Raw genomic sequence first — 13443 nt, 5'->3', positions numbered from 1 at the left:
ATTCTCTTTGCCTTGTCACAATTTCATGAACCTGTCTCTCCCTCAAGGCATGACATCACTTGCGGACGACCCTTTTAAAAACAATTGTTTTTTTTATCGCAATCTCTTAATATAGTTCATCTACTTATGTATTTTTAAATATTTAAATAACTAGAGGGCTCTGCCCCCTGCTCGCTAGCGCTCACCAACCCCGAAGATTGCTTCGCAATCTTATTTGATTAGCAAAGATTTAAATCGTCAATTAAAAAGAAACAGATTAAAAACACATTATGAGCTCCCTTTGGATCAAAAAAAAAAAAAACCTTCCCTGAGTTTCAAAATAACTTGTATCAACTTGCAGAGCCATAAGGGCTAAGGGGCTCATGAGCATTGAAAAACTGCAGTTGTGTAAGTTTGAAAAGTCGCTTTGACATTCGTGGTCTCTAGTAACATATTTTGCTCTTTAGCTCGGGGCTTAAATTGAGTTGAGCTTAAGATTTTCTGCTAAAATTGAAACCCTTAAAATTTGTGAATAAGAAAGAAGAAACATGCAAATCGAAAAGACGTAACTAATGGCAACCCCAAATAAAACATCAATAATTTTAATGAAGATGAGATTATTCAAACTTGATTTTTAATAGCTAGTACCTTTTTTTCCTTTGGAGATACAAGCTCAGAGTTTCAACTAAAGGTCGAGTTAGATCTGGAGTAAAAAAAGCTGCTATTTCCAGTCATGTCAAAAAGAAAACTGTGGGACAATTCCTTCACCTTTTACTGATGGATTTAATGAAGAAAGTAGTGCCTAACTTTTAGCTAAGCCTAAAAAAGTTCGAGCTAAAAATGCAATTAACTCCCACCTTATTTAAGTTAGAGCATTGAAACAAAATTCTACCCTTTCCAACGATATACAATATTAATATGTGCAAGTAATTTTTCACCCCTTTAATAGGCAATAATAGGCAATTTACGCAAAATTCGAACTTAAAAAATTACAAAAAAAAAAAAACTACTTCGAATTTAAAAAAAATAAAACCCTAGGTGCACTCGAAGCAATTTTGTACAAAATTTCAAGGCTGTAGACGCTATGGGGTCTCCTGGATGCATGTCTGCAACAGACTTGATTCCAAATTTCTTTGAAATCTTAATTTTTTTTACTATAAAGAGATAATAAGCCAAACTGACTTTCTCTGCTGAGAGCGTGGTGGATAGAAAAGCAATAATCATAAAACTTGAAAAAATAACCAAGCACCACTTAAGCATGTTTTACTTCACTTATGAAATTTCTTAGCTATCTAGTAATATTCTCACCTTCATCTTTTATGACCTTTGAAAAATTTGTAAATCACATCTTGATGAAAAAAGATAAATACACAAAATTATTTCACTAAAATCGCTCTTATACCTTCGCCCTTATGACAAAATTAAGTTGTCCATCAAAGTATTTTAGGTTACTGTCATAGAGGAAAATTATGTAGTGTTGAACTAAAAAAGAAGGAGTTTTGAAGGAGTTGAAACCAAAATGAAGGAGTTTGAAGGGCCCTTCAAAAAAATTTTCTAAATGAAGGAGAATTGGAGGAGTTTTGAAGGAGCGTACAAACCTGACATAAGGGGTTTCACCTCAGAATGCGAGATAAGAAGCTGTAAATTCATATATACCTTTATTTTGACATTCTAAATGCTGTCTCAAAACTCTCATAAAATCTCGTGTCCGCATCTTTAGACATTCAAGGTCAAAGGTCACAAAAATCAGTTTTTTTTGCAAATATCCCGTTACATTGCCTTTCTGTTTAAATAGAGTTCTATTTCACTTATCATTTATACAAAAAAATTGGCGAATAGGAAATTCAGCTTTTCCCGCACTTTTTGAACAGTCGGCCGCTTACTTGAATTAAAGCTTCTAATTGACAGGTAAATAATATATAATTGCAACAGAATGTGCCAGTATCTATTTATTCATTGTTTCTTTGAAACAGTAGGACTGAAGTCGGGGTGATAAAAAGAAAAGTCGATCATAAACGCCGCAGCAACAAAAAAGTTACTTGCAAAAATTTAACTTTTAAACATGCAGACACCACAGCATTCCTTAGTAATTACTGTAGTCAGTCAATGAAAAGTTCAGGATCTGCTTGTTTCTTTTGCTTTTCAAAATTGAAACATGTAGAAAATTATCGGTGCGGCATTGTAAAAATAAAGAATCAATGCACAATTAGAAGTGCTATACTAAAAAAAGAAAAAAAGTAGGAAAAAAAGGAAAAATAGGGAAAAAAAGGAGAGAGCTCTAAAAAGTAGGAAAAATAGGAACTCTTCAGGGTCTGAATATATATTTGTTTAATAACACTTACATATTCATGTAATTAAAAACTTGTTTATACATTTTGTTTGCAATACAATTGTTTTTTTACATTTTACCGTTTCTGAAATAGAGGGTATGCCCTTACGATGAATTTACTACTATTCTATGACACTTCAATACTATGACAACTTGTTTAAAAGTTAATGAAATAAAGTTAAAACGCTCTGATAAAGTTATACCGGTTTCAATTGTCAACAAATCTGTGAAGATTAACGACTGCAGAGAATCTATAGATCCATTGCTACTCTTTGAAAAAATAAATGGTCAGCAAGCAGTTTTTGAAAAAAATCTTGAGGAATATCTTAATTATACTTGTATCCAACACCTTTATTTGATAATGTTGAAATCTAAAAAAAACCATGAAATCGACATTACATGATAGTAAGACACCTGTTATTGCGTCGTTTGGAGCAAGGATGATAAATTTTCGATTATTTTAGATAAATACGTTAAATATTTGCAAACATATTGTGGTTCAAGAATTGTATTTGACGGTTACTTGAACTATAATAAAAACACTAACACAATGGAACAGCTAAGAAGGTCTGCTGCTCTTTCAAGATCATATAAAGTTTGCTTAAACGAAAAAATGATCGTACCAACTAGTTAAGAGAATTTTATAAGACAAAAAATATTAATATGCTTATTGAGAAATTAGAAGCTGTTGATATCGCAACAAAACAGGCCTCAGTTGATGAAAGATGTTCTTATCATTCAAACAGCTTTTGATGAATCAAAACGTCAAAGGACCGCCGTCATAATAGGGGAGGATACAGATTTACTCGTCATTTTAATTGGGCGTACAGAGTCACATCAACAAGAAGTATTTTTTTAAAAAATTGGCAAAGGAAATGTTAAAACTCAAATATACTCCTCCAAAAGTTTTGATAAATATCCTTGCTTAAAAAAACATATTTTATTTCTGCATGCATTTAGCGGCTGTGACAGAACATCTGTGCTTGAAAAAAACTTTCAATAGAATACTAGAGAAACTCACAATTTGGATCAACTAGCTCAAGTATTTCAACAAGAAAACTGCTCTGTACAAACATTATATGAAAATTTAATATGTATCTTGTTGGCAATATATAATGCTAAAAATCAGAGGACAATCTTAATCATTTTCGTTACACACAATTCGTGAAATCAACGAAGCTCAATAAACCTGTGCAGTTATCCAATCTTCCAACAACAACTGCAGCGGCTCATCAACATATCAATCGTGAAAATTATTAAATTCAAACTTAGTTAGGGAACCATTTAGAACACCAGAAATGGGGCTGGATACTGCGGAATGAATTCCTGAAACTGATTATGACAATATTACCACCAGCTCCAGATGAATTACTCAATACAATATTTTGCAACTGCAAGAATGGTTGTGGTTCACACAGTGGATGCAAGAAATCAGGGTTGCAATGATCCTCAACTTGTGGTCAGTGTAATGGGCAAGCATGTTTCAATGCTTCACCGTATCAGAGCAATCTCGATGAAGATAGTACCTTTGACCCCTCTGAAGTTCTTGAAGATCTGAGAACAAATCCTATTGACGAGGAAACTAATGATAATGAATCAGAAATTTTCCAGCCACCAGAAGAAGAAAGTTAAGACTCATATTCATCTTATTATTAAAGTTTTGGTAAACCCTCCTCGTTCCCCTATTTGTTATTTCAATTGTAATAAATTTTTAAAACAGTATTTAGAAAACTATATAATAAAAATTTACTTCCTTAAATTTTTTCCTATTTGAAGTGTAATTAGTATACGTCAGAATATTTTTAAAATATGATGAAAATATTTCACTCAATATTTTTTTAATTACACAAATAGGTAAGTGTTATTAAACAAATATATTGTAGCGTGTTGGGAGTATGTGTGGCATGCTGAGTGGTAAAGCAAGTAGTTACCAGGGGTAAACTTAACACTTTTTATTAACAACAGCTATTTATAAGAGTTAGGGATTTAATATTGCATCCATAGTTAGACAGATATCTGGAGAGTCAGAAAGCATGTCTGACCTCTCCAAAGTTTCCGAATCAGACGTACCCCAGCCCCCGCAGTATTCATCTCCTCCGTTTTTTTCAGAAAACAAAGGGGGGACACTCTCACTCCTTGTCCAAGGATGCAGCTGGTCCATGGATGCAGGTGGACATCCTGGGAACGGAATGTGAAACTTTAGCCAAAACAACCAAAGATCAGCTTTGGAGTGGAACATATTATTTTATGGATTTGAAAGAATTCGATGCAGCTGGCTTCGAAATGTGGGAAACAGTGTCATCCGATGACAGAAAGCGTGCTATGCCACAATATATTTAATTAATGAAAAATAATAAATTTGATGTAATGAGTAATAAAAAATGTAAATCAACCATAGTTATAAAATTTTTGAAGGTATACAGACTTTAAACAGCATATTGTTTATGCAGAATAACGGTTGACATTGAATTATGCTGAAAATGAGTAAGCGCTGTGCGCTCTTTAGCCTCTACAACATTTAAAATGTATGTTCATAACATTAAACCTATAGGAAATGAGATATTTGCAAAAAACTGATTTTTGTGACCTTTCACCTTGAATATCTAAAGATGCGGACACGAGATTTTATGAGACTATTGAGACAGCATTTAGAATGTCAAAATAAAGATATATACGAATTTACAGTTTTTTCTCTCGCATTCCAAGGTTGACCCATTTTTTTGGGCTAAAATGACTGAACTATTAATAGTATTTAAAAAATAATACATACTTTACGTATTTCAGACATAACAGAAGCTCTTGATGATACAGAACTTTGCAAAGGACCTATGTTTCCTTGAGCTAAAAGATCTTCATTAAGCCATTGAAAGCGAGCAAGTTGCAACTGTGCTCGTTGATGGCTTCCTCTATGAACAAGAAGATATTGTTCTAAACGCCTATAAAAAAGAGAAAGAAAATTGACTGAATCAAAATTTTAGTCTATGATAATGATGAAAAGCATAACTGAGATATATTTTAATCTGACAAAAATTTCATAAAAAAATGCAGTAGAAATAAAACAAAAGAACCATGAAGATATTAGAACAAAATTTCACTTTCTGGTTTTTTTCTAGATGTAATAAACATCAATTAAGGGGGGGGGGGGATGTAAAATTTGTCTAGCAATAAAACCTAATCCAACCTGCATGAAAATATAGGGTGGTTTTAATTATAATTTCCCAAATAAAGAGCATCCTACAGCTCGAAGGGTTGGGGAACTCAAAACCAAGTTTGATTTTAATGAATCAGTAAATTTAAAACTGTCTAGTAGTAGGCACTCTGCATGGGGGAATTGTATGAGCTAAACATGCCTGTGAACAATTCAGAATAAGTTTACAGGTGCATGGCGGCAGTCCAACTGAACATTATCTAAGATGGGGCATTCCACGGTATTTTTGAAATTTATGTAGAGTCCGTAACGTGACCTTTTTTGCCATAACTTTTTAATTTACTGTTTGATTAGCATATTATTTTATTTTGATCTTTTCCTACCAACACACCAGCTCAAATTAAAATAATTTGCAAATCAAACGGTAAATTAAAAAGTTATGGCAAAAAAAAGGTCATGTTACGGACTACATAATGTCAAAAATACCGTGGAATGCCCCAGATACATTATCTGAGATACAAAACACAATTAACGACTGCTCCATTTATGATATTTAGATACTTGTTTTTCAAACGGAATGGTTTTTTTTTTTTTTCAAAGCATAAGCAAACTATTTTTTATTTTTTTCTGCCTTTATTTAATACAATTTAATGATATTGTTATTCAAATCTACTCAACCATTACAAACGTTATAACAATGTTAAAACTGCATACACAGCAGCATTTGTTTTGGAATTGTAAGGAACTGTATTTTTAATGCAATGCAGTGAAATCCCATTGAATACCGATAAAACAAAGTATCTGTTTCCATCAAATAAATTTTTCGTCCCACTTTATGTTTCAATATTCAGGGTGGCGACAGAAACTGGAAAAAAAAAAGTTCCCTGCCTTTTCGCTGATTAAGTTCACCAATTTTCCCTGATTTACGTTAACAATGATAATGGTTTCCTTTCTTTGTCCTACCTGGAAAGCATTACATATTAAATAAAATGGAGTGTTTAAAAACGGTTTAGGCTGTTAATTAAAAAATATATTTTGAAAAGATGCTCCTTTTTCTTTGGTAAAAATTGCATATTAAATGATCGACAGAAAATTATAGGAAATCTAGAACAAATACTTTACTTCCAGCAACCAGTTAACATAAGAACCACTCTTAAAAGACATATCTAATCATGATAAAACAAAAAAATTCAAATGGAAATAATCTTTTGAACTGAATTTTAAAGCAGTATAATTGTTACTGCAAGAGTAACAAGTGATAGTTAAAATATAGAAGAAAAGTAATTTTACTTATGTAAATAATACTGCTGTGTGCAGGTAAACGGCAGTATCTGCAGAAATTAATTTTCGAGATATTTTAAGAAATGTGTGGTGGATTCAGTACTAACAGGAAAAAGTGGGAATTAGACATTTTTTTCGCACGTTTTTTCAGCGGAAACCAAATAAGCGTGCATGTACAATAAAGATAACGTACAATAGATGACAAAAATGCAAAAAAAAAGGAAAATTTGCAGTTACTGCTCTTTACCTGCACACGGCATAATAGACATATTTATGGTAAAACAAATTTAAATCTTGCAACAACCAGTAATATTGAACTATTCTCAAAAAGAACTTAGGTTTTAATGAATGAATACAGCATTTTCACTATTAAAAATAATAAAAATATTTAGTTATGTACACAACTCAATTTCAAATGATTTCCTTAGTTGTTGAAAAAAATCTTAGATTAATTAATAAACAAACAAACATTAAAAATGCAAAAACAATTATTAATTTCAAAATATATATGTATATGGTTTTAAAATAAAAAAGTTTTAAAGTCTGAAAAGAAAACTCTTTGTATAATCTGAAGCAAGTGGTAGCGATTCGGGAGGGGGGCAAGGCTACCCACCCCCACCCCCACCCCACTTTTTATGGTTTATTTTTTTCCCAAATTAAGAACCAAAACCAGAACTTATTTTTTAAAAAAAAGCAGAAACGTCAAAATTTTCAGAACATAATTTAACACAAGTAGTAACTTTTAGTTTATGTATTCATTGTTTAGATATTAGTAAATCAATTGATTAACTGCAAGTCTAATTCATGTCCAAGTGCTTCTTCAGGGAAAGTTATTGTGTACAAAAATTCATCAAAATCTTAATAAAAACGTGAGTTAGGTTGTTGGATTTACATCAATTACCACTCATCATGCTCTCAAAACCGCCCCAGCAAAATTTGTACTTTCCCCCTCTTTTTTTTTTCATTTTTTTGCTGTCGCTAAAAGCTCCTATTGCTTTTAGTTCTATTTTTTTTTTTTTTTTGACCCTCCCCCCCCCCATTTTTTAGTTCCAATCGCTGCCTATGATCTAAAGGGACAGAAAATAATACTATGGTAAAAACCAAATTTGATTTTCAGTCAACATTCAATTTTAGCAATTAAATTAAAAACGCCCATGTGATAACTGATGAGATTTTATCACAGCATTCATTTAAAAAACAAAGATTTTTTCTTGAAATCATGACAACAGTATGCTAATTATTTCAAGACAATGAGTAAAGGAGAGGGAGCAAAGTCATTAATAATAGCTTCCGCTTTGCTTGTAGGGTTGTTTATTTTATGTAGCATGGAATGTGTGGAAGGAAAATTTAAGCTTGCTAAAATAAAAAACTTTACAGACACAGAAGCAATCTTAGGAACCTCATCCAGAGATTAAATACTTCGACATTGAGGAAAAGAAATGCACAAATATGCGGCATTGTGTGATCATATTTCATTAATTTTACTTTTTTTAAACAAATAATAGGCGGAAAATTCATAGGGAATTAAAGTACTTCATTTTGCAAAGAAATGAAAAAATTTTTTCTTCATTCAATCGATTTTCCCTGAATTTTAGTTATTTTTTTCAAAATTCCCTGATTTTCCCCTGAGTAATAAAGTTCCCTGACTTTTCCCTGATTTGTTGCCACCCTGTTAGTTTACTTAAATTCTGTTGCATAGAAATTCTTGTTGCAACAAAAAAAGTTTGCAGTCCCTACAAGTGCATTGTACTAGGATTCCATTCCCCTTTTCAATTTTCTAAACATGTCATGAACATCTTGTATACAGTAGAACCTCCCTTAAGGGACACCTCTATTTAAGGGACATTTTTTCTGGTCCCAGTCCTTTGAATAGGGACCTCCATGCATTTCCCTCTAATTAAGAGACATTCTATTTAAGGGACAGTCACAGAGAAAGAAATTACAAAAAAATACGTACAAGTGCATAAGAAACGAGTGAATTTACTGGGATTCAATTTTTACTTTTCCTCTAAAAATTAATTGAGGAAAGTTGAACATTAACATATGTTAAAGAAACAAGTATATTGCAAAAGTCTCGCTGAAAGTTACATGCACGATTTGACCATCAAGATATTTATTCAAGTAGGCTCAGGGCCAATGGAGAGGGCACACACTGACTAGCTTTTCATATAATAATCAAAATGTGAACACTAACTGTGATTCATAATGTCTTGCATTGTATATTACGTGACGTGAAGCAAATTCATGCAATGAATTACTTCTAAACAATTGCTTTATGGTACAAAATTTTGGCCTTACCCAATACCATAATCCGAGGCCCAATCGCCGCCTCGGATTATAGTAATTTACATATTTATATTGACTGTTAAGGGAAAATTTCCTCTAAGGTTACTAAGTAAATACAATTATAAAAACAAAGCAACAAAATCAATTTAAGCACTCATGCCATTCTTTGTACATATATACTTGTTCTAAAGGGCGTGCCAAAATTAATACAAGATTTGAATTTACCGCCATTTTTTCAGCAAATTATTGGCAACCCTGGAAAAAGAACAATTTGACAGCTAAGTTTAAGGTAAGTAAAAATCGAGCGTTTCACAATACAAGGTGTTTTCATTATCAAATAATTATTTCAAAAAAGCAGATGGAGTTGAGGCTTGTTAAGCAGTAACTGTTACTGGTACTCCATATCGCAACATAAGTTCTTTTTGCCGATTTTGGATGCTATTGATGTGGCCAATATGTGGTTTCAACAAGAAAGTGCCACATGCCATACAGCCGATGAAACAATTCATTTACTACATGAGACATTTCCTGGTCACGTACCTTCTCATTTCGGTAATCAGAACTGGCCCCCTTGTTTGTGTGATATGATTTAACACCATTATAGTCGTATAATGCTTCATTTTTACTAGCTCTAAACTCTAAGCTGTCAAATTGTTCTTTTTTCATTGTTGCCAACAAATTACTGCAAAAAAGGCGGCAAAGTCAAATCTTGAGTTAATTTTGTGTGGGAGACCCTTGATAAGTAACAGTTGAAGAAAACTTTAGAAAATTAAAATTATACCTTGCCAGATCTTCTTTACGCCATGCATTATCAAATGCACTTAATAACGTACTCAGAGGAGGAAGCTGAGACTCTAAGAAGTTTTCAGAAATGCAAGATTTATAGGCTTTTAGCAAAATTTCTTCAATTGATATTTTATTTTCTACTCCAACATCTCGCAATTCAATTTCAGCAGTGAGATCATAGCCAAGATGAGTAATTAATAAACATAGTGCAAAACCAATTACTTGAGAAGGCAAGCCAAGTATCTAAATCAAACAAAAGTCATAAGCTACTATGAAGATCATTGCTAAAATTATCATAAATATTTATTAATTACCATTATACAAAATAAAGGAAAGGAAAATAAGTAAGATTTAAAAACATCTAAATGCAGAAATATATTTAAAACATTTTGAACTTTTGGTAAACAAACATTACTAAAGGAACTAGGTCTATACATAAAGTGACAAGCACTTTAATATGCAATTTATAAGCTTGATTTTTTTAGTGGATGATAAAATGTTTCAAATTCAATCTTGAAAACTACAATAAAATGCATTCAATCTTCAACAAGCATTAATTCTTCAACACAGTGGCATTATAAAGTAGAAGTATACACCAAATACCAGTATGGTAAATGTATGTCCAATTACTTCTTTACTTGTCTTGTTGTTTCATCAAAGTGACTTACAAAGGATGATGAAAAAATATCCATAATAAGGAGGGATTTAAAGTGAGGTGCAAGTCCAAAATTTTCCTGTACGTAACTTTTATTAAATGATTTGCTACTTTTTGCTATCTCAGAATCATCAAAAATATCCTTCTATATTACAGCTTAATTTAGAGGTGCAAATTTGCTTTTTCAAACCACAAAGGTGAGAATTTCGTTTTCCGTGGCATTTTAATAGAACAAATTACTATTACATTTTAAAGCAAAAATTAGTGACAAAATTTTAAAATTATATGTGCAAGAAATAATCCAACTTCACTGAACAGAAACACAAAGCAAACTGACTCTTTGTACTGTGAGAACAAACTAATGCTCAAACCATACACAAGATAAGCACTATACAAATAAATGTTACTTCCTATCCAGGGACAAATCATTTAAATTTTGCTCTAAATAAATTTTTTGAACCAAATGTTTATGTTTGCGTTCTAACTCAACACATTGTATTTATTTTATTTCCATTAGCTATACCTTTCGTAGAGCTGCCATTTGTGTGGCAGAGAGGGGGGGGGGGGCAAACTGCCACGGAACTGCAATTTGAAAGGAGGAGGGAATACCCCCTCAATGGTTCACATAATTTTTCATTTCTTTTCCAAGGGGGGGGGGGGAATCAAAAACATCAGATCATATTCCTTTCTTCTAACGTTTTTTCTGCCAAATTTGTGGCACAGGTGTATTTATTTTCTTTATTATTTTATTTTTTTATATTTTTTTTTGAAGAAGAGGAATGAGTGCAAGAGTTAAAACTTAGAGATAAAACAAACAAATTTATATTCAGCATGTGTTTTAGTTAACTGTATCCCTTCCCCCCTCCCCTTCTACAGGAAAAAAGCAGCATCAGCACAGATTTTTCTGTTTCTTTTTTAGAGAAAATTCCTTAGGGTCTCAAAGTCTATTTTATCCAAAAAATATAGGCATTTCATCATGAAAAAAAATCATTTTTAGGTTGAATTTTATTTTTCTGTGTAAGTAGGGAATACATAAAGAAAATTTTAGGAATTTTAGGACAAAACTCAAAATTTAAGGAATTTTTGGACAAAATTTGAAAGTTCAGGAATTTTAGGATTTTTTGGACAACTCCTACCCCTGAAGAAATACATCAACAAAAGATGTAGAAAACTAATTTATATATATATATATATATATATATATATATATATATATATATATATATATACAGGCGTCACTCGCATAACACGATACTTGTACAATACCGTTTCAATATCACATGACACAAAATTTGCGATTATTATATCACGGTTTTAATATTACAAGAGAGTTACGTTTAAAAAAGATGGAATTTGATTTTTGTTTAATACATTCTGTTTGTGATATAGTAATCACATATATTTTCTTAGATTCGCGTTTTTATTTCATGTGTTCTGATTTTTATTTAATGGCGTCGTTTCCGAGTTTTCGGCGGCCATGTTTTCCCTTCTTCCTCCCGTGATGTGTTGTCTCCCGCCTTTTTCGCTCATTGGCCATAGGCGTGGCCTAGTTCGGTGATGTCATTTTCCCACGTTCCCAGCCGCTGCGCTAAGTGATGCCGCGTATGAATATCTGCTTTTTGCGCGATCGCATGGGTTTTTAGTTGGGATGTTTTCGGAAAATTTCGTGTCTAGTCGAGTGCTAGCGGTGACCATGTGATGCTGCTTTCTGAGGAGCTTGGACGCTAGACCTGTGAAAGGTCGTCTCACGAATTAACGATGATGGGGAGTACGAATCTTGATCCATCCGTTAAATAAATGGTGTGATGATTTCATTAGCGCAGCCAGAAATACCTTCTAGAGGGGGTTTTTTGATCAAAAACTCCTTCTGGAGGGGATTTTTTGATCAAAAATACCTTCTGAGGTTGATTTTTTGAAAAAAACCACCTTCTGGAGGGGGGGGGGGAATCAAAAATATCTTCTGAAGGTATTTTTTTTTATCAAAATAGCTCTCTCATATGCATAAACTAATGTATTAGAATTTGCATTTATGCTAAAACCAATGTCTCTGGGGGGTGTTTTCACCCTCAAAACCCCCCCCTTCGCTGCGCCACTGGATGATTTAATTATCGATACAGGTGCTGATTAAGCCCTGTCAAATACCTAAAATGAGCTATTAGTAAATTCTGCTCAATATGATAGTCAAGAATCAAGATTTAAAAAAAAAATGGCGACGTCCACGTTTTTTGTTCCGACAATGATGATTGAATGTACATCTCGAAGTTTTTAAGTCCACCCCTTGTTTTTTCTCTTCGTTCCAAATTAATGATGGTGTCATCTATAATGTGATATAGTAATCACATATATTTTCTTAGATTCACGTTTTTATTTCATGTGTTCTGATTTTTATTTAATGGCGTCGTTTCCGAGTTTTCGGCGGCCATGTTTTCCCTTCTTCCTTTTGTGATGTGTTGTCTCCCGCCTTTTTTGCTCATTGGCCGTAGGCGCGGCCTAGTTCGGTGATGTCATTTTCCCGCATTCCCATTCGCTGCGCTAAGTGACGCCGCATATGAATATCTGCTTTTCGCGCGACCGCGTGGGTTTTTAGTTGGGATGTTTTCGGAAAATTTCGTGTCTAGTCGAGCGCTAGCGGTGACCATGTGATGCTGCTTTCTGAGGAGCTTGGACACTAGACCTGTGAAAGGTCGTCTCACGAATTAACGATGATGGGGAGTACGAATCTTGATCCATCCGTTAAATAAATGGTGTGATGATTTAATTATCGATACAGGTGCTGATTAGCCCTGTCAAATACCTAAAATGAGCTATTAGTTAGTAAATTCTGCTCAATATGATAGTCAAGAATCAAGATTTAAAAAAAAAAATGACGACGTCCACGTTTTTTGTTCCGACAATGATGTTTGAATGTACATCTCGAAGTTTTTAAGTCCACCCCTTGTTTTTTCTCTTCGTTCCAAATTAATGATGGTGGCATCTGCA

The 13443-nt window shown here is 32.9% G+C and overlaps 1 protein-coding gene across 1 annotated transcript in view; it reads right to left on the bottom strand.

Moving 5' to 3' along the window:
• The window catches only part of LOC129216614 (serine/threonine-protein kinase SMG1-like), a 248709-nt gene that overhangs the window by 46247 nt on the left and 189019 nt on the right, over positions 1 to 13443 (bottom strand). The window contains exons 65-66 of the mRNA XM_054850834.1: positions 9805 to 10052; positions 5079 to 5244 (exon numbers count right to left, since the gene is read on the bottom strand). Of these exons, the coding sequence (XP_054706809.1) occupies positions 5079 to 5244; positions 9805 to 10052 (414 nt within the window). The remainder of the gene's footprint in view (positions 1 to 5078; positions 5245 to 9804; positions 10053 to 13443) is intronic.

Source organism: Uloborus diversus, chromosome 1, assembly GCF_026930045.1.
Source record: "Uloborus diversus isolate 005 chromosome 1, Udiv.v.3.1, whole genome shotgun sequence".
Classification (NCBI taxonomy): Eukaryota; Metazoa; Arthropoda; class Arachnida; order Araneae; family Uloboridae; genus Uloborus; species Uloborus diversus.
Note: the sequence above shows the minus strand (reverse complement) of the source record. Positions and strands in the feature narration are given on the sequence as shown.